The sequence below is a fragment of the Callorhinchus milii genome, unplaced genomic scaffold (genome assembly GCF_018977255.1).
Source record: "Callorhinchus milii isolate IMCB2004 unplaced genomic scaffold, IMCB_Cmil_1.0 Scaffold6, whole genome shotgun sequence".
NCBI lineage: Eukaryota > Metazoa > Chordata > Chondrichthyes > Chimaeriformes > Callorhinchidae > Callorhinchus > Callorhinchus milii.
Window position 1 is genome coordinate 922715 of NW_024704747.1, and position 21223 is coordinate 943937.

General features: G+C 48.1%; 3 protein-coding genes across 3 annotated transcripts; 1 reads left to right on the plus strand and 2 right to left on the minus strand.

Annotated features, from left to right (window-relative positions):
- Nucleotides 1-2: 2 nt before the first annotated feature.
- LOC103189653 (protein tyrosine phosphatase receptor type N) lies at nt 3-4913 on the plus strand (the record flags this gene model as incomplete). The annotated part of the gene is made up of 6 exons (XM_042336181.1): nt 3-53; nt 638-804; nt 2124-2177; nt 2490-2554; nt 3973-4046; nt 4604-4913. Coding segments are annotated over 6 exons (483 nt in total), but the record flags the coding sequence as incomplete, so codon positions are not given.
- Nucleotides 4914-6785: 1872 nt separating this feature from the next.
- Nucleotides 6786-12593, minus strand: LOC103189641 (tubulin alpha chain-like). The gene is given in 4 exon segments (NM_001292598.1): nt 6786-8493; nt 10644-10792; nt 11372-11594; nt 12488-12593. Coding segments are annotated over 4 exon segments (1353 nt in total). The 5' UTR covers nt 12491-12593; the 3' UTR covers nt 6786-7515.
- Nucleotides 12594-14496: 1903 nt separating this feature from the next.
- LOC103189642 (tubulin alpha chain-like) lies at nt 14497-20840 on the minus strand. The gene is made up of 4 exons (XM_007910100.2): nt 20721-20840; nt 19821-20043; nt 18883-19031; nt 14497-15697 (listed from the first exon to the last, which is right to left on the minus strand). Exons 1-4 carry the CDS (start codon nt 20721-20723, stop codon nt 14729-14731), a joined length of 1344 nt encoding a protein of 447 aa, XP_007908291.1. The 5' UTR covers nt 20724-20840; the 3' UTR covers nt 14497-14728.
- Between the last annotated feature and the right edge of the window lie 383 nt (nt 20841-21223).

Consider the following 21223-nt stretch of genomic DNA (forward strand, 5'->3'; position numbering starts at 1 on the left):
GCTGTAAGAGGTACTGGCCAGACGAGGGGTCCTCTCTCTACCACATCTACGAGGTGAGCAGCGCACATGCTGGGGAGTTGGTGAAGGAAGGTCAGGGCCAAGATCTTAACAGTTGATTTGCTGGGGAAATGGGAGCCAGTGAGTGAAGCTGTGGGCAATGACAATAAGGCACCAAAACAGCAACTTGCATTAGCACAGCATCCCTCACGTAGAGAAACTATTTCCTTTGGTGGGTGTGGGGGGTGTAGGGGGGGTGTGGAGGGGAGGGGAATCCAGAACAAGGGGGCATCATCTTAAATTTATAGCCAGGCCGTTTGGGAGTGAAATCAGGAAGTATTTTTCACCCAAAGGATAATGGAAATCTGGAACTCTTTCTCCCCCAAAAAGGCTGTGGATTATGGCTGGATCCGGTCACATTGCCCAGACTGAGGTGGAGAGATGTCTGTCAGGTCAGGGGATCAAGGGATACGGGGAAAAGGCGGGTAATGGGGTTGAGATACAGATCAGCCGTGATCTAATAGAATGGTGGACCAGGCTCGAGGGCTGAATGGCCTCCTCCTGTTCCTATATAGAGGGTGTCTCAAACCCTCACCCAGGTCTGCTCCAGGATTCCGAGTCGTGTGTGTCCTCCCTGCAGGTGAACCTGGTGTCCGAGCACATCTGGTGTGAAGATTTCCTGGTGCGGAGTTTCTACCTGAAGAACGTTCAGACCCAGGAGACGCGCACTCTCACCCAGTTCCACTTCCTGAGCTGGCCGGCCGAGGGCATCCCCTCCTCCACACGCCCCCTCCTGGATTTCCGCAGGTAGGCAGTGGGGCGGTCACTGGTGGGTGAGGAACCCTTCCCAGGTGTAGCTTGACCAGAGCAGTGTACAAATTGGAGTTGAGGCAGTACCAAAGGGCAGTGGGAATCTGGAACTTTCTCTCTCCCCCAAAAGGCTGTGGTTGTTGGATCCATTCACATTGTCCAGACTGAGGTGGATCCATGTTTGTCAAGTCAGGGGATAAAGGGATTTGGGGCAAAGGCGGGTAATTGGAGTTGAGGTACCAATCAGCCATGATCTAATGGAATGGCAGAACAGGCTTGAGGGGCTGAATGGCCTCCCCCTGTTCCTAAGTTAAATTACAGATAACTTAGGGCTTTATCTTCTGGTGAAAATCTATGGCAGATGTTTTGTGAGAGAAAACTCCAAACAGAGAGACAGAGCGAGGGCCAGGGGTTCGGGGGGGGAGTGCAGAACCGAGAAGTGTCAGGTTTGCCAATATCTTCACCCCATTCCCAATCTCCCTCGGGCCCATTTCACCCCCTCACTAACGGCATCTGTAACAAGCCTCTGACAGCTCCTAGGCCCCCTCGTCTGTCTGTCTCTCTCTCTCTCTCTCTCTCTCTCTGTCGTTCTGACACTTGCTGGGTCTCACTCTCTCTCTCGCTCTCTGACTCTCTGCCACTCTCTGTTGCTCTGTCATCTCTGTCGCTCTCTGTCTCTCTCAACACTCTTTCTCTGACTTTCTGTCGCTCTGACACTTTCTGTAGCTCTCTGTCTCTCAACTCTCTCTGTCTCTCACACACTTTCTCTCTTGCTCTCTGGCTTTCTCTCTCTGCCGCTCTCTCTTTCTCTCTCTCGCTCTCTGACACTCTCTCTCTCTCTCAGCTCTCAGTGTCATTTTTGTGATTTGCAGCTAGTAATCTGGATCCAGTTGCATAGTCACAAAAGTGATCATTGGTGGTTGTGTCAGCACCGCCCGGCTCCGTGGAACCTTCTCTAGTGCTCTCTCTTTACCTCCCGCTGCCAGCCACTCCCTGCTCAGTGCCCAGACCCAGGAGCACATCCAGGAAATGGGGAAAGGGGGTAAGGAGGCTCCTGGGATCTGGGGCTAGTGTCCGCCTTGACCTGTTGGGCTCCACGTGTCTCGTTAGCTCCGTCACTGGCTCATTTATCACCTCCCTCTGGGTCCAGCGCCTTGGGACGTCCTCCCGACGTGAAAGATGCTGTAAATATTAGTTGTTGTTGTTGTTGTTGTTGTTGTGTGTTATACAGTAAACCTCACATAATTTTACCGCGTTTTGAGCCCGAGCTCAGTGATGTGAGAGGGAGTTTGATTCTGTTCCGTTCTGTCCCACAGGAAGGTCAACAAGTGCTATCGGGGTCGCTCGTGTCCGATCGTGGTTCACTGCAGGTAGGTTCCCCATCTCGCCACCCCCCCCCACCCGCCCCCGCCACCCCCCGTGCCCCCATTCCCCGATCCCACCACCAACCCCCAGCCCCAGCCATGCCGCTCGGCTCCCAGGCCACAGAGGCTGGAGCGGAGACAGGATACATCCACACACACTCAGTGGGAATCCCAGTCAACAAACAACTACTAGATCATAGTGTGTTTATGTTAATCTGTGTACATCACATGCTGTGTGCGACATTTTAAATGACACAGAGCCTGTGTGCACACACAGTGCGTGACTGTGTGACTGACCGATGTCTCTTTGCTTTGCAGTGATGGGGCCGGGCGGACTGGAACCTACATCCTGATTGACATGGTCCTCAACAGAATGTCCAAAGGTAACCGGAGGCTTATTATAGTGTTCACCAGCGGCGTCTCTCACTATTCGGGATCAGGACCCGTCGGGGAGTGTGTGAGGAGAGCGCGTGACACACTGTACCACTCCTGTGTGCACGCAGAGCCTCATATCCACATTGATAGCGATCAGACACTTTGCAGACATGAAAACAGTGGATATCAGGTCTCTGTGCCATAGCAATCCTTGCATTCAGTATCGTGCCTTATCACGTGGTCAAGAAGTCTCAATTCATCAATTGTGCCGGACAACAAGAATGATATTGGCTCACCGATAAAGATCCAAATTCTCTGTGAATGTCCAAAGGTAGTAGTAGCAATCATATCTTCACACTGCCAAGGTAAATAAATTTCCCCTCCCATCATCTCTCCACTGGGCTGTATGTGTTACATCCTGTCTCTTAGACTGAATTCAAATTGTTTAAGCAGCTAAACAGACATTTTTCAAACCAAATGAGGGAAAAGGGAACACAATTGGGTTCTCGAAAACGATTCTGCAGAAGAGAAGGGAGCACTTGAAATTCTTATCCTTGGATCAACGATGTTCTGGGACTTCTATGATGATACATGAACTCCCTTACACTGGTGCTTTCTCTACAACCATAGCAGCATCGTCTCCCGAGGCAGGTTTTACTAAGTGACACAGAATGATGCTTTTCTCACTTTATTCAGCAGTCGTGGAGTCCTGTAGCTCAGTGGTTAGAGCGCTCGCCTCGCAAGCGAGAGACCTGGGTTCGATTCCCGGCAGTGGCTGAAACCTTGGACAAGTTTCCTTACTCCACGCGCCTGATAATAATCCCTAAAGAAAAAACGATAATAAATTGGTCATTTCAATCCACGGCTGTTTGTGGGACACTGCTGTGCGCAATTGGCTGCCGCGTTTCGCCCACAAATGTATATTCACAAATATACATTATATGTATATAATGTATAGTCAATTCACTTTACAGCATATTCTGTGAAGCGCTTTGAGACGTCTCAAAGACGTGAAAAAGCGCTATGTCAAATGCAAGGATTATTATTATTATTATTATTGTCAAAGTGTAGTGACTGTTTGTTTTGTAGATGAACGTAGTAGCCATTTTGTGCACAACAATATCCCACAATCAGCCGTGAAGCCATTTCATAAGAACATTTCATCTGAGTAACTGCTGTCTGGGACACTGGGAGAGAGAAACTCTCTTCTCTTTGCCCATAGAGCCATAGATCTGTAACATCCACCTGAACAGGCATCTGGGTCCCTTGGTTTAATGTCTCATCTAGAGGACAGCAGTTCTGTTAATGCAATAGATATTTTCTGCTCGACTTGCCTTGCACTGAGCCCCACGAGGGCCAGGAGAGGCTGATGGTGTGTGTTACAGTGCGAGCTGCTCCATTGTGCTGTGTCTGTGCTCGTTACCAGGTGTGAAGGAGATCGACATCGCAGCTACGTTGGAGTACATACGAGACCAAAGGCCCGGGATGGTGAGAGCCAAGGTGGGTGTTTGTTTCCCCATGTGCTGGGCTCCCAGGGTATCACAGAGCTGACACTGTTCCGGCCCCTCCCTCTCTCCATTCCACCCCCTTCCCACCCAACCTCATTCCCTTATGATATAATAATAAACCTTTGCCTTTGATCCGGTGCCTCCTCACGTCGTTGAGACGTCTCAAAGTGGATTCACTGTGTATTTTGTGGGCAAAACACCGTAGTGAATTCCGCACAGCAGTGACCCACACACAGCATAGCCGTGGATTGAGTGACCAATTTTATTTGGGGGTGGGGGGATTGTTGGCCAGGACACCGGGGGAGAGAGAGAAAGAGCGAGAGAGAGAGAAACTCCCTTCTCTTTTCGAATAGTGCAACTGGACCTTCAATGGCATTTAAACGTAAACCTTCCCCCCCCCCCCCACACCCCCAATTCACTGTTGTGCCCAGGAGCCACCGCGAAGGGACACAGGATTGGACTACAAGTTAGGGGGTGGTTGGGGTGGGGGGGGGAAGCAAACTTTGTCTGATTCTGCCTTTGTCTCCTCTCCACCCCCCACCCCCACAGGACCAGTTTGAGTTTGCTCTCACCGCTGTAGCGGAGGAAGTCAACGCCATTTTGAAGGCACTGCCACAGTAAGGCACGTTGGTGGTGGGGGGGAGAGAGAGGAGAGGGGGAAGAGAAGAATCCTCCCCACATACGTCCGAGTTGAGCTGCCACCTCCCAACACTGACCCAACACCGCGTCCCACCCGCTCCCATCGTCGTGTGTGCGTCCCGTAACGTTTACCGTGTGTCATCGCGCCTTACCGGGGGGGGGGGGAGGGGGGTGAGTCACCTGAGCGGGTGGCGCAAGCGAGCAGGGGCTTCTACGAGTTCATTAAGTGACACAGAATATATATGGTGGGCTCCGTTAGCGACTTCTGTGACAAGGTCTGTGTGTGGCTTATGGTGTTTATGAGGTTAGGTGTTGTTGATGGATGAGTCAGAGCAATGCTGGACACACACCCAACCTTTTTGGTCGGCCAAAATCAAATGAATTTTTCTTGATTGAATATCTGTTGATTTATGGCCAAACCCTGACTCAGTGGCGCCTGGAACCAAAATAGTGATTTGATTGACCTGTTTGCTGTATGATCTGGGACTGGAGCAGATTGCTGTGATGGATGGATGGATGGATGAATGGATGGGGAGGTTGAAGATGCCGAGGGTATTGGGTGTGAGGAACAGGGAGCCCCCCCAAAAATGTGTTTTGCCAACAAATCTTGAATTTCCCTGATTTTCCCCTCGTTAAACCATGACAGACCCCACCTTCAATGTCTTTTTGTCTACCCTATTTTAGCAACTCAATGAGCCAATGTGTGTGTGTGTGTGAGTGTGTGATCTGTTTAGCTGAACAAATAATCATTCTGAAAATCTCCATTGGATTCCCCCCCCACTACTACTTCGCTGCTCTACCTTCCCTTAGGACTTTTGAGTTTGCAACACACATAGGATTGTGCATTTTATCCGGCTTCATTTATTCCCTGTACACTCTCGGTTCTCACCCCTCAAGTTCCTCAACCTCCCTCCCTCCAAGGCAAAGGCCCATCCATCCGATTTCCCAATCCTGGTAAGCAAGGCACTCCCAGCGGGAATCCAGCCTTCCTGATCCCAAGAGACACCTGCAGCCACTCTCCCATGCTATCCACTCCCCCGAGCTGCTATCTATCCATCTATCTATCTATTTGTCTGTCCGTCTACCTATCTAACCCCTTGGTGACTGCCAAACCCCTTATGAGATCCTCCGAGGATAAATTTATTGAAAGATTAATTTTCTATATCGATGTGAATAAAGTTCCGTTTGTGAAGTTTGTGCAAATTAAAAATCAGTCTGGCGTTTTTATTTTATTCTTTGACCCGTTTCTTTTTTCCTCCGAAAGGTTGTCGACTCCAGTTCTGTTGCCCTGGGTCGAGCCTGGTTTAGCCTGACTCAGGGAACGAGCGGAGCAGTCACAGGGCACATGGGGTGGGGGGGGCGGTAATTAATCATCAATCTCAGCCCCTCGCTTGTACGCTCACCTTCGGGGCAGGAGCTTGTGGGTTCGAGTCCCAACATCAGGGGGGCTTTGAGCTCATTGTCCAGTCTGACGTTCCACTGCAGTACTGGGGGGTGGGCGGTGGGGGGTAGTGGGGAGGGGAAAGGAATTGTCAGAATTTCAAGAATGAGATCAGTTGGGCCAGAGTTGTTGTCACCCAATCCTCTCGTGACGATCCCAATCAACAGGTTAATTAATAATAATCCTGGCATTTGATACAGCACCTTGTCACATCATTGAAAGGTCTCAAAGCGCTTCCAAGGATAGATTGTAAAGTGTAGTGACTGTATTTTGTGGGCAAAATGCAGCAGCCATGAAACAAATTGCACACAAGCAGTGTCTCACAAACACTCGTGGATTGAATAACCAATTTTTTTTGAGAGATTATTACTCCGCAAAGTCATCCACCAATCGACTAACAACCAGGTTTCTACTTACTGCTGGGTAAACAGAGGCGTGTGGGGAGTAAGGAAACTTGCCTAAGGTTTTGCCCTGACCTGCCGGGTCCTCTCACTTGCGAGGCGAGTACTCTTAACCACTCGACTCCAGGGTCACCCAAACCAGCCCCCTGACCCCTGCTCATCTGAATCAGACACACGACTGGCTGCCCTGTTGAGCCGACAATAAGTAAATTAATAGAATCCCAAAACAGTCAAGAACGGACAAATGAGTAAAGCAAAAAACAGAATTTTATTTCAACAGGAATAATTCGATAACACCCACACTTTTTGCAGCTCCGAAGTTCACATGCAACGATGAACAACTTGCATTTCTACTGCGCCCTTTCTATCACGCGGGGGGAGTGTCTCAGAGCGCTTGAATACAACTCGGTGTTGGGAACCTTAAACGTGGAACATTTAAACTAATGTGGATGAACATTTTGCAACCATCTTTTCTGCCGAGAATTTAACCAAACGGCAGCTAAATCATCAGAGAGCACGCTCCCAAGCAAGTGGAATTGTTACTTCAATTTATTCTAGAGTCGATGCTTTACTGCTCTGCCACAGGACAAGGTGCGGGTAGTGAACGGCAGGCATTAAAATCGGTGGCGTTTAACAATTACAATTCAAACAGAATAAGTGATCCAAACATATTTCCCTATCTATAAATCATCTATTCAGAATCAGTGGCTCTCATAATCAGGAATAATGAAGTTCATTTCTCCCGTTCTCCAAATTTAAATATAAACACTTCCCCCCCGCCCCACACTCAGAAAAGGGTGACTGGGCGCTATTCTGCGCAATACAAAACGCTTGCTTTCATTCAGTTAAAATTAAAGGGAGGCAAAAAAAAGCAAATGCTCGCGACCACGGCATTGTTCCCCTTCACGAGGGCGGAAGTGGAATGTGACAGCCTCACTCAGTCATCCTCCACAACAATCTCTGGAATCCTGAATTAAAATCTAATACTCTTCACCTTCTTCATCCTCGCCCTCAACGCTGTCTGCTCCGACCTCCTCATAGTCCTTTTCCAAGGCCGCCATGTCCTCACGAGCCTCGGAGAACTCCCCCTCCTCCATCCCCTCCCCCACGTACCAGTGCACAAAGGCACGCTTGGCATACATTAGATCAAACTTGTGGTCAAGCCGAGCCCAGGCTTCAGCTATGGCTGTGGTGTTGCTCAGCATACACACTGCACGCTGCACCTTGGCCAGGTCACCACCGGGCACCACAGTGGGAGGCTGGTAGTTGATGCCAACCTTGAACCCAGTTGGGCACCAGTCCACAAATTGAATGGAACGTTTGGTTTTGATGGTGGCAATAGCGGCATTGACATCTTTTGGCACTACGTCACCTCGGTAGAGCAGGCAACATGCCATGTACTTGCCATGACGAGGGTCACACTTGACCATCTGGTTGGCTGGCTCAAAGCAGGAGTTGGTGATCTCAGACACAGACAGCTGCTCATGGTAAGCTTTCTCAGCCGAGATCACAGGGGCATAAGTGGCGAGAGGGAAGTGGATACGTGGGTATGGCACTAAATTGGTCTGGAACTCGGTCAGATCTACATTCAGAGCACCGTCAAAGCGAAGAGAAACTGTAATAGAAGATACAATCTGTGCAATTAATCGGTTTAGGTTAGTGTAAGATGGACGATCAATGTCCAGGTTTCTACGACAGATATCGTAGATGGCTTCATTATCTACCATGAAGGCACAGTCTGAGTGCTCGAGGGTGGTGTGTGTGGTGAGGATGGAGTTGTAGGGTTCCACCACCGCTGTGGAGATCTGAGGAGCAGGGTAGATGGCAAATTCAAGCTTGGATTTCTTGCCGTAGTCAACAGAGAGACGCTCCATCAGCAGGGAAGTGAAGCCGGAGCCAGTGCCTCCCCCGAAGCTGTGGAAGATGAGGAAACCCTGGAGTCCAGTGCACTGGTCCGCCTACAGCAATGAAGGGGGAAGTACCTTGTTTAGTGTAGTTTTTCTTGATCATGTGTTCTGCTTTCGGGTGGACGTTATCTACCAGCCTGTTCTGCCAGTTTATTGGATCCCAACAGGTCACTGAATCCTATTTCCTCACCTCCTCTCCATATCCCTTGATCTCCTCACTTTCCAAGTGTCTCTCTCCCTTTTAAAAACTAAATTAATTCTATCTTCACACCTTTCTGGAGCAGTGAGCTCCACAGTTGGACCACCCTCTCTCTATATGAAATAATGTTCCTTTTCCAATGAAAGTGAATAGAATTGGTTTCCTTTAGACAGCATTGTCCCATGAAGTTCGTTTGTGAACTTGACACTAATTTATTTCAATGCGGCCATGGTTTGGGAAAAAAACATTCCACCAATAAATGTGCNTTTTTTTTCTGATCAAAGTCAATTGGTAAAAAAACAATGTACTGTGTACGTCTGGAAACCCAACTGGCTATCTCACGAACATACTCAACGTCAATACAGCTGAGAGATAAGTGAATGTTCCAAATTAAATCCTAATTTTTGCCAAATTTACCTGTTACATGGTGTTGAAACCACCCCATCCGCACTCTTGATGTTCTTCTTTTGCTCCACAAAAAGACCCAGAAAATACCTAGCGTTTTAATTTGCGAATTGAAATGGGCCTTTGCAAGGACAACACAGTCCTGAGATACAATTGAAAAAACAGTCCAATTTTCCACCTCAAGACCACTTTCACTCTTTCCTCCATTTTGTGCAACATTTAAGATGATCAAAATGGCGAAAAAAATTATTACAATTCAGCCTCAACCTGTATTGGCAACCACAAACCACATGACAGACTATTTTATATCTTAAAAGTCACAATGCAGTCACGATGCAATGAGTTTTGATTGCTGCCGTACATGCACTTTAAGCAAGGTTAGTTAAGACTGGAGTTACGATATTTGAAAGCGTTGCCAGTCAAATGTCCCAATAATTAGTTTCAAACATGCGTTAGTAGACCGTGAGCTAAGTGTTGAGCTATTTAGCTAGACAGGGCACGTCCTTGTAAATAACATACAAGAACGTTATTCAGCCGTGACAGTGGGGGAAGTACAAAAAAGTAAATATTTCCCTCAGAATGTAAAATCCTAAACATAAGCACCAAGGTATAGCAAGGCCTAGCTCAGTCTCTGATATGAAACATTTTCACGAAAGAATCCACCGAACTCCTAGACTGGTTGACTGAGAATTTAATGGTAAGTTATCTATCATAAAATCCTGACCTTGAAATGCATCAAAGCAATAGTTATTTTGGAATGCTGTGTGCAGTTCCAGTCACCGCAATATAAAAAGGATATTGCAGCCATTGAGAGGATTCAGAGGAGGGCAACCAAAACGATTCAGGGGATGGACGGACTGGACTACGAAGAGCGATTAGATAAGCAGGACATGTTCACACTGGAGAAGAGGGTTAAGGGGCAATATGATTACGGTCTTCTGGAGGGACCAGATAATGTAGACCATGATAAGCTGTTTTATCTTGTACTGAATTGTAGAACTAGAGGACATGGCCTGCGATTGAAGGGGGAGGTAAATTAAGAAAATGTCTGTGGAGATCTACTAGATTCTGTTATCTACATGCGCGGTCAGTCCAGTGGCAGAAACAGGGTACTGGGACACTGATATAGATCTCAGAACAGACACTCTCTCTCTGCTGTATTATCCAGGTGATATTGCAATGCTCTACACCTTCATACCAGCTCATGCAGGGCAGAGACACCCATACAGGGGTGAGGGCGGGCGGTACCTGAGAGCTGTGGATGGATGGGCACCAGCAGCTAGTTTGGAAACTATAAGAAGGCATTTCACTTGTGGCTTTCAACACGCATCAAGGAGATGTGATCTTTTAGTTACCCACTCACTCACTCCCTAGTCAGGAGAGAAACACAGCTTTGCAGATGTGGAGGGAAATCTCTGAAGCCAGTGTCTGACTCGACCCATTTCTGCGTCACGTCCTCTAGTAAAATATATGAAAATAGATGGTATGTGAGTCATGTTGTGGTTGGAATGCAAGAAATACTCTTTTTTAAAATAACATACTACATTCAGCCCTGATTATGACAGATGTGGGAGTGCGATATAAGTGAAGACTTTACCAGTTTACGAATCCTGTCCAGAACCAGGTCAATCAGCTCTTTACCAATGGTGTAGTGCCCACGAGCATAGTTGTTGGCAGCATCTTCCTTTCCGGTGATCAGCTGTTCAGGGTGGAACAGCTGGCGGTAGGTACCACTGCGGACCTCATCTGCAATAAGGAATTTCAAGACATCAGTACCCGTGAGCCAAGAGAGGAAGGGCTGATAGTCTAAATGGATTTTGATAAGAGTAGATAGGGAGAAACTATTCCTCTGGCGGGTGGGTCGGTAACCTGAGGGATAGGTACTTGAAAAGGAAAGATTTGCAGGGCTATGGGGTAAGTGCGGGAGAGTGAGACTAGTTGGATAGCTCTTTAAGGAGCTGGCACAGGCACGGCTGTGTATTTTGTGGTAGCCAATTAATTGCGTACAGTGACCCACAAACAGTGATGGATTGAGTAATTTATTTTTGGTGGAGGGATTATTACCCCTAATATATTATATTAACTTTTTCAGAAATGATACAATTGAATATCAAGAGCAATTTGAAAAAAAATACCACACACATACACATTAATAATTTCCAACTCCAGATTGGGTAAGACATATTGACTCAAGACACAGATTGCTGGTGGTGCAACGGCACTAAAACCCATGGTCAAGCCGACCTTCGGCCATGGGTCAAGTGATCAAGTCTGACTCACTGACGCCATGTCTATAAGGAATGGCCTATTTCACTTACCACTTACCAATTACAGTGGATTCCAAATCGACAAACACAGCGCGTGGGACATGCTTCCCAGCTCCCGTCTCACTGAAGAACGTGTTGAAGGAGTCATCGCCCCCTCCAACTGTCTTATCACTGGGCATCTGTCCGTTAGGCTGGATGCCATGTTCCAGGCAGTACAGCTCCCAGCAGGCATTGCCTATCTGGACACCGGCTTGGCCAACATGGACAGAGATACACTCACGCTGTGGGAGCAAAAAGAGCCCATTATCGGAACAAAGGCAAAACAAGAGTTCAAAATACAATTGACCGCACCTGTGGCTTCTCTGCAGGAAATGGTGATGCAGCTCAGAAACAAAGCTGTTCACACAATGCAACGTTAGATTGTCGGCAGGTGATGCAAACTGGAACAACTTAACCGGATACCGGGGAGAAAAGCTCAACTCGGCGCCACAGTCACCGCTTCCTTAAGGCACCGCTCTCAAGAGATTAAAATTTTTCGCATTCAAATACCGTGCGCTCCCCCTCCGCGTAAGCCTTTCGCCCTCCCTCGCCTCCCTCCAAAGGCACATCTCAAGACCCTGCTCTGCGACCGCGCCTTCGGTCACCCTCCTGCCCCCACCCCTCCCGATCCCAACCCCCACCCCTCCCCCACCAGCTCGGGTCCAAATCCCTGACTGCCCAGCGCCTCGGGAAATCTCCTCTCCACGCGGTAGTATCATTTATTGTCGTTGGGCGTTTATTTATTGATTGTGAACTGGAACCGTGGAAGTTAAGGGTTGGGTCCTGGCGGAGCCCATTTCAAAATGGATGTCCCAACCCCCCGGTTAAGACATCAGGAACAGGGAGGGCGGCCATTCTGCGCCGCGGTTCGCCAACTCCCCCACCTGGGCCCCGTCTGCCTTGACCGACCAGACGTCGATCCCCACCAAAGCTGGGAACACCCAACAGCAATCGTACGAACCCCTGCGCTCGGCACGGCGCGTCCCCCGGGGTGAGTGACTAAGCAAGCGCGCGGCTCAAGCGCGAGGCCAAGGCCCGAGTCTCCTCAGCCACAGCCTCCAAACACAACTCTGCCCTGTGACCCTCTCCCCTTCACACACACACACTCGCGCCCCCCCCCCCCATCCCCGGTTACCATTCTGCTCTCGGGGCGGGAAATAAGGCTTTAAGACGGCTTCGCTTCGTCCCTGGAACCGGCAGACGTTTCTGGAAAGCTTCTCGCGACCTCGACTGCAACCGCTAAAATGGATTCCGCGCCACGCCGGAGTTTGCGCGCCACACCCAGGCACGCCGGGAGGTGTAGTTCCAGGCGCCTCCGCCCCGCGTGGGGCTGAGAGGCGTGCAGGGGAGGGGCGGGAATACAACTCCCGGCGCACCCCGCGCCACGGCCAGCACATGCGCGCCACAATCAAGGCACGCCGGGAGGTGTAGTTCCGGTCGCCTCCTCCACACCCCCGCTGGCCGCCCTCCGCGGGGCGGAGGGAAATACAACTCCCGGCGGCCCCCGCGCCAAGGAGCTGCCAGGACCATGTCGGCTGCTTTCAACCTTCAAACCGATGGGTTTGCAGAGCGTTCTGCTGAGCGCAGAGTCTGGGCGTAAATAACGATAATAGTCCTTGCGTTTGATATAACGCCTTATCTCATCTTCGGGACGTCTCAAAGCGCTTCACAGGATACGCTGTGTGTTTGAGGGTGAAACGCGGCGGCCAATTGCGCACGGCGGCGTCCCACAAACAGTCGTGGATCGAAATGACCAAATTATTATTATTTGTAATTTTCTTCTTGAATGTGTTATCGTGGAGTCCTGTAACTCAGTGGTTAGAGCAGTCGACTCGCAAGCGAACGGACCCGGGTTTGATTCCCTTAGACGAATTTCCTCACTTACTCACACCGCCCGTTTACCTAATAGCAAGTAGGAATCTGGGTGTTGGTCGATTGGCAGATTGCTTTTCTGGGGTTAATAATTCCTTCAAAAAAAATTGGTCACTTCAATCCATAACTGTTTGTGAGACATCCCTGTCCACAATTGGCTGCCGTGTTTCGCCCACAAAATATAAAGTAAAAACACTTTACAGTGTATCCTGTGAAGCGCTTTGAGACATCTCGAAGACATGATAAGGCGCTATATCAAATGCGAGGACTATTATTATATTACCCCAGAAAAGCGATCCGCCAATTGACCAACAACCGGATTCCTACTTACTGCTAAGTGAACAGAGGCCCGTGCAGTAAGGAAACTTGCCCAACGTTTCATGCCTGACTATCGAACCCAGATGCAATCTGAATTTACTGATCCTTTTGCTGGGTGCACAAGGCAAACCACAGATTTACAGCAGAATAATCATATTTTAGTTCATGAAGCATTGAAAGTGTTGTATAGCTCTTCTGAGTATGTTTATGATGAATAACTCGCTGTAACTTTCAGATACGCTTTCCATGACAAGATTTTACTAAAAGTCTTTTGTTCCAAAACATTACAATATATTATTTAAAATGCATAATACAAATTCTCGATCAATTAGTCATCAGAGAATAATCGATCATTTCTCTGGATTGATTTTAAACTGGGAAGAAGCCCTGTTTTTTGTGAAACCACATTCTGCCCTCTACTGAAAAAATTTCTTCAGGAAAATTAATATGATCAGAATTAAAATCTTTGAAAAAAATGTAAGGCAGTGCCAGTTCAGCAAAAAACACAGTGCTTCCTCCATTTTAAAATGAATTGTGAGAAAGGAGAAAATACAGACAGGCCTGAGAACACTGAAAGCCAATTCTATCTTTCAAACACTTGGGTAAAGTCTGAACATTTTTAAGCATTCTGTGTGTCAATTTTCATAGGTGAAATGACCACTGGGTGACACTGCAGTCCTCTGGGTAAGTGGGCTCCTCCATTAAAACTCAATCAACCCCATTATTTGGGAATTTGAAGCGCGTATGAGTACTGCTGTAGACCCTAGAGTGAGATCTACAATCTTTTAATAATAAGCCTTGCAATTGATGTAGCGCCTTATCACGTCTTTGAGACGTCCCAAAGTGCGTCAAAGAATATACTGTAAAGTGAACTGACTGTATATTTTGTGGTGAAACCTGGCAGCCAATTCTGCACAGCAGTGTCCCACTCACTGGTGGATTGAGTGACCAAACTATTATTATTTATTTAATTAGTTATTTTTGTTTAATATTTATTTTCTAAACGTTAACCTGCTGAGCAATGATGAAAACTCCAATCTCTCTGGTACTGCTTTTTACCAATACCGCGGATCTTAGCCTGACGAGTGCTGATTTTTCTCCACAGAAAGTGGTTGTTTGCATTGATATAAATTAATTTAAGTAACATTAAAAAAAATGCAAACTTTACCCCTTGGTTTGGTGCATTCTAATACTCAACTTGGCCATATGCAACGGAGTCCATACCCACTTCTTCATAGTCCCTTTCCAACGCCCCCAAATCAGCACGCGCCTCAGGAAATTCCCCTTCATCCATCCCCTCACCCACATACCAGTGCACGAAGGCACGCTTGGCAAACATTAGGTCAAATTTGTAATTGAGCCGAGCCCAGGCTTCCCGGATAGCTGTTGAGTTACTCAGCATACAGCAAGCACGTAGCACCTTGGCCAGGTCACCACCGGGCACCACAGTGGGAGGCTGGTAGTTGATGCCAACCTTGAACCCAGTTGGGCACCAGTCCACAAACTGAATGGAACGTTTGGTCTTGATGGTGGCAATAGCGGCATTGACGTCTTTTGGCACCACGTCACCTCGGTAGAGCAGGCAACACGACATGTATTTACCGCGGCGAGGGTCACACTTGATCATCTGGTTGGCTGGCTCAAAGCAGGAGTTGGTAAGCTGAGCTACAGTTAATTGTTCGTGATAAGCTTTCTCAGCAGAGATCACTGGTGCATAACTAATCAGGGGGAAGTGGATACGTGGGTACGGAACCAAGTTGGTCTGGAACTCAAGCAGATCGACATTCAAGGCACCTTCGAAGCGAAGAGAGACTGTGATACAGGAGACAATTTGAGCAAGCAGCCGGTTCAGGTTGGTGTAGGTTGGCCGTTCGATGTCCAAGTTTCGGCGGCAGATATCATAGAGAGCCTCGTTGTCTGCAATAAACGCACAGTCTGAGTGCTCGAGAGTGGTGTGGGTGGTCAGGATGGAGTTGTAGGGTTCCACCATGGCTGTAGATATCTGCGGAGCTGGGTAGATGATAAATTCAAATTTGGTCTTCTTACCGTAGTCAACAGAGAGACACTGCATCAGCAGCGCAGTGAAACCAGACCCAGTGCCCCCACCAAAGCTGTGAAAAACCAGAAAGCCCTGCAGGCCTGTACATTGGTCCACCTGCGAAAAATACATTTGATAGTTACAATTTTGATAGCTTTATTTGTTGGCAACTTCAATCCTCATTAGCTTTTAAAACTTTTTTTAAAAAAGGAAAATGTAATGTGGGGAGAAGACAATTAAGTGTTCTTTTGTTTAGCCCACAAAATACACAGTCACTCCAGTTTACAGTATATTCTGTGAAGCGCTTTGAGATGTCGCAATGACATAAGAACATAAGAATTAGGAGCAGGAGTAGGCCATTCGGCCCCTCGAGCCTGTGCTCCGCCATTCAATAAGATCAGGGCTGATCTTCTAACCTAACTCTAATTACCTGCCCTGTCCCCATATCCCCTAATGCCTCTGTTTTTTTAAAAATCTATCAGTCTCAGCCTTGAAGATGTTCAAGGACTGACATCTACAGCCTTCTGGGGGAATGAATTCCATAAATTCACTGCCCTCTGAGTGAAGAAATGTTTCCTCAACTCTATTCTGAAAGGCTGACCCTTAATTTTCAGACTGTGACCCCCGGTTATAGATTCTCCTACCGGGGACCCTCAGTGTCTACTTTATCAGCCCTTTAAGAATCTTATATGTTTCAACAAGATCTCCCCTAATTCTTCTTTACTCTAGAGAATACAGCCCAGTTTATTCAGCCTCTCCTCATAGGTCAGTCCCCTCACCCCAGGCACTAACCGAGTGAATCTACGCTGCACCCCCTCAAGGGCAAGTATGTCCTTTTTTAAATAAGGAAACCAAAACTGCACACAATACTCTCAGTGCGGTCTCACCAAAGCCCTATACAGTTGCAGCGAGACTTCCCTACTCTTGTACTCTAAACCTTTTGCAATGAACGCTAACTGCCGTTCGCCTCCTTAGTTGCTGCTGCCCCTGCAAACTAACTTTTTGAGACTGGTGTACAAGGACACCCAAATCCCTCTGAACACTAACAGTATCTAATCTTTCTGCTAACCCAATCCTCGGGTTTACTACTCATCTTAGCTGCTTTATAGGCTTATTCCTTTAACTTTATACTTTCCCTAACTGTTCTAGTTAGCCACGGTTGGGCCACCTTTCCCGTGGCATTCTTACCTGCCTGTACCCTCCGTTCCTCTGGCTCCGGTCTGCTCCACACCCCCCGCCCCAACCGCCCTACCATCGGTGGCCGGGCCTTCAGCCTCTCAGCCCCGAGGCTCTGGAACTCCATCCCCAGTGCCTTCGCCGATTCCTCCCTTTCCTCCTTCAAGGCCGGCCTCAAGACCTTTCTCTTTGACCGCGCCTTCAGCTCCCCTCTCGACTCTCTAACCCCTCCTCGCTCCCTCCCTTCCCTCCCCTCACCCTGACCATTTTCCCCCCCCCCAATGCTCCAACTGACCCAACTGTCCAGCGCCTTGGGACGTCCTCCCGACGTGAAAGGCGCTCTATAAATGAAATCTTGTTATTGTTGTATTCCTCAAAAGAATACGTGCTCGCTGGGAATTTTGCACTATCTCCTTAAACGTCTCCATTGCTGGTCTACTGTCAAATCCTTAAGTCTAATTTCCCAGTTTATTTTGGCTAAATCCTCTCTCATACCAGCAAAATTAGCTCTACTTAAATTTGAAACCTTTGCTTCAGACTTCGGACCCAACCGTAACTATTTCTCTCTCTAATTTAATGCTAAATTCCATCATATTATGATTATGCCCTTTGCCCTCGAGGGGCTCACTTTGCCCTCGAGGGGCCTTCATTTCCAGTTTGCTGACCAGCCCTGCTTCATTGCACAAAACAAGGTCTAATATGGCCTGTTCCCTGGTTGGCTCCTTGGCAAACTGATCCAGATAATTATCCCTAATACATTCTATAAACTCTTCCTCTATCTTACTTTTTCCAATTTGGTTGTCCCAATCTATGTGCAGATTAAAATCACCCACAATTAATGTTTTTCCTTTACTCTATGCTCTGCTAATTTCCTGATTTATACCTTGAGCGATACCGTGACTGCTGTTCGGAGGTCTATAAACTACTCCCACTAGAGTTTTCTGCTCCTTGTTGTTACGTACCTCTACCCACACTGACTCTACTTCCTGCTTTTCTGATTTAAAATCTTTCCTCTCTACTGTTTTTATCCCATCCTTTATTAGCAGGGCCACCCCACCCTCCCCGTTTACCACGTTGCCTATCTTTCCTATAACAACGTACCCTGGAATATTTAGCTCCCACCCTTGATCTCCCTGTAACCATGTCTCGGTGATGACGACCAGATCATATCCGTTTGTTTCTATTTGTGCATTTAACTCATCTACCTTGTTTCGAATGCTTGGCGCATTCAGATATAGCACCTTTAATTCTGACTTCGGGCTATTAGTCCTATTCACCAGTACCCTATCCCTGGGCTTCCTTTCCCCGTTTGACACCCATTGCTCATCTCCCTCATTAATCTGCTCTCCCACCTTTCATCGGTCCTAATTTTAATTGTAACGGATTACATGTGATTGAATTTACCCCCCCCCTAGAAGTTTAAAGACCTGTCTACCTCCCTATTTATTTGTGTTGCCAGGACATTTGTCCCAGCCCTGTTTAGGTGGAGTCCATTCCTTTGGAATAGCTCCCGTCTCCCCCAATACTGGTGCCAGTGGCCTATAAAGTGAAACCCCTGCCCTCCGCACCATTCTTTTAGCCAGATAGGCGCTATATCAAATCAAGTATTATTTTATTAAGTATAGAGCACTCCCCGCAAAAGAGGAATAATAGTAACTTTAATGTTCCTTTTCTTCTTGGTGGATAGATCATTTTGTGTCTTACGATCAACTATCTTCAGTTACATGACCATGAGCAACTGGTTGCATTGGAAATAATAATAATCCTTTTAACTGATATAATGCTCATAACTAGGGTAGGAATTCTTCCCACTCAGCTCCTGATAACCTTGCAAGTCAAAGCCCTGATGGGTAGGGTGCTATCTGAACACGCAGTGAGAAGCTTACTATAGACAGTGCTTTCAATGCAAGTTATGCGTTTTCAGCTGGTTAAACTCCAAGTTAGCCCAATGCACTCTCTTTTTGAACCCAAGACTTGGCTCTTGCCAATCTGGGCCTAATAGGATTTAGGTTTCCATGTGAAACGCTTTGAGACGTGAAAAGCAGCACATCAAATGCGAGGATTATTATTAATAGGAATGTCATTAGTGCACGACGCTGCAATCCATTTCTAAAAATAATTCTTACCAGTTTACGGATCCTGTCCAGAACCAGGTCAATGATTTCTCTACCAATGGTGTAGTGCCCACGGGCATAGTTGTTGGCGGCATCTTCCTTGCCAGTGATGAGCTGCTCGGGGTGGAACAGCTGGCGGTAGGTACCGGTACGGACCTCATCTACAATTCAGAATTCTATTGCTTCAGAAATGTGTTTTTGTCTCTCTCCATATACATGACCATCTTTGATCAGTCATTCCACAGCTATCTGTGGGATATTGCTGTGTGCAACTGGCTTCTGCGTTTCACCCATAAACAGTCAATCCACTTAACAATATGTCCTGTGTAGCGCTTTGTGATGTTGTGGTGACGTAATAAGGCGCCAAATCAAATGTATATTATTATTGTAAAGTCAACTATGAAAATGCAGAGAAACTATGATTTTGAATAAATCTATGATGTTGTCTATTTAATGACTATTTGTCGAGTTGAAGATCCTCGTCCTCACTTTTAAAGCCCTCCACGGTCTTGCCCCACCCTCCTCTGCGGCCTATTTAAACCTTACCAACCTGCCTGCTTCAAGGTCCCCTGCCCACCCCACCAACGGCGGTCAGGACTTCAGTTTTTCTGCCCACACCGCCTGAAGCTCCTGAAGCTCACCTTGCCCCTTCCCTTGCCTCCTTCAAGGTCCATCTCAATATCTTCCTCTTTGACCATGCCTTTGGTCATCTTTCCACCGTTATCCCACCCCTTGTCCCCCCCATCCCTCTCAAATAGTAATTTGAGCTAATACTCATTACGCCGACTGCTCAACAGACATCATATAGAAAATTTAAGCTTTTTGATTTGAGAGTATGTGAATTGTGTTACTAACCAAAGCTGTATGCACATTTAGCCATGCAGTCCTTTGCAAATACAAAGACATGAGAGTTGAAAATATATTGACGAAATGGCTTGTCCCTGACTTACCGATCACAGTTGGCTCTAAGTCCACAAACAAAGCTCGCGGGACAAGCTTTCCACCTCCAGTCTCCTCAAAGAAGGTGTTGTAGGAATCATCGGCATTTCCATACGTCCAGTCCCTGGGCATAAACCCATCAGGCTGGATGCCATGCTCTAAACAGTACAGCTCCCAGCAGGCGTTGCCTATCTGGACACCAGCCTGGCCAATATGGACAGATACACATTCACGCTGTAAAATAACCCCCCCCCCACCATCACAAAATTAGTGCAAAACTGTCCCCTCTCACCCAAAGCGGAGACGTTTGAAATATGATAGAACCGTTTTATCCGCCCGAGGAGTGATGAGGGACTGGACCGACTCACCGGGATCCATCGCTCGGGATGAAAGGCTCCATCCAGGTTAACCCGGCAGCCAATGCCCGCATTCGCGCGATGAACCCACTTATCCACACGGTTTCCGCGTCCGCGACGAAAGCCAACTTAAGCGTCGGCTCGCGTTCCCGGGGTGGGGGGAGGAGTGGGGGGGAGGGGGGGGGGGTGGGGGGAGGGAGTGGGGGAGGGGGGGAGTAGGGGGGGGGGGGGGGGGGTGGGGAAGGGGGGTAACGATCGCTTAAAAAAAAGAAAATGTGGTCGTTTCAACCCCACGGGCTGTTTGTCAGCGCCTCAGGGAACGTCCTCCCGACGTGAAAGGCGCTATACAAATGTAATCTTGTTGTTGTTGTTGTTGTTGTGTGTGTGGGGGAGGGGTGGCGGGGAGAGGGGAGGACATCGGCGAAGCGCTTTGAGACGTCTCGACGACGTGACGCCGAGAACAATTATATGCCGCTCAGTCCCAACACCGTCCCCACAACGGCTCGGGGTGTCTGAGGCTGGTCGGGTTGTCGTGGTTATTATCGATTGACTTACCATGGTGAGCGCCAAACCCCCTCCCCCCGCACTGGGCTGAGACGAAGCTTCTGGAAGGTCGCGCTTTCCCGCCCAAAAGAGAAGCGGTTCTCTCTCTCTCAAGTTTCAGTTCAAACGTCGCCGTACAAAATGGCGGCCGGGGCGTGACGCCGCCCGCACGCGCATGCGCCTCGGGGGCGGACCGCGAAGCAGCCTGGGAGTCGGGGGTGACGCATCACGGGCGCGGTGGCGAAAGCATCATGGGAGTTGTAGTCGGAGCCCAGCAGCCAAAGCTCTCCCCCACCCTCTCCCCATTGATAACAGGGGTCTGTTTACCCTGAATCAGGGTTTGGGGAAAGTGTTCCCCAAGTGTCATCATCCAACGAGGCAAACGATGGGCAGCTGTTGCTGACTTTCAAATCAACCCTATCTTGTACCCAATTGTAAATCCCAATTCCTGCCCCTCTCCCCTACCCACAAAACTCTTGATATATATATACATAAAAACCTTTTGACCACTCATG

Excerpts from the sequence above, each read along its gene's own strand:
- LOC103189642 (XM_007910100.2), bottom strand. Across the intron at positions 19,032-19,820 it reads CTTAGAGCCAACTGTGATCG|ATGAGGTCCGTACCGGTACC; the intron begins GTAAGTCAGGGA and ends TCTGAATTGTAG. Across the intron at positions 15,698-18,882 it reads TGGACAGGATCCGTAAACTG|GTGGACCAATGTACAGGCCT; the intron begins GTAAGAATTATT and ends TATTTTTCGCAG.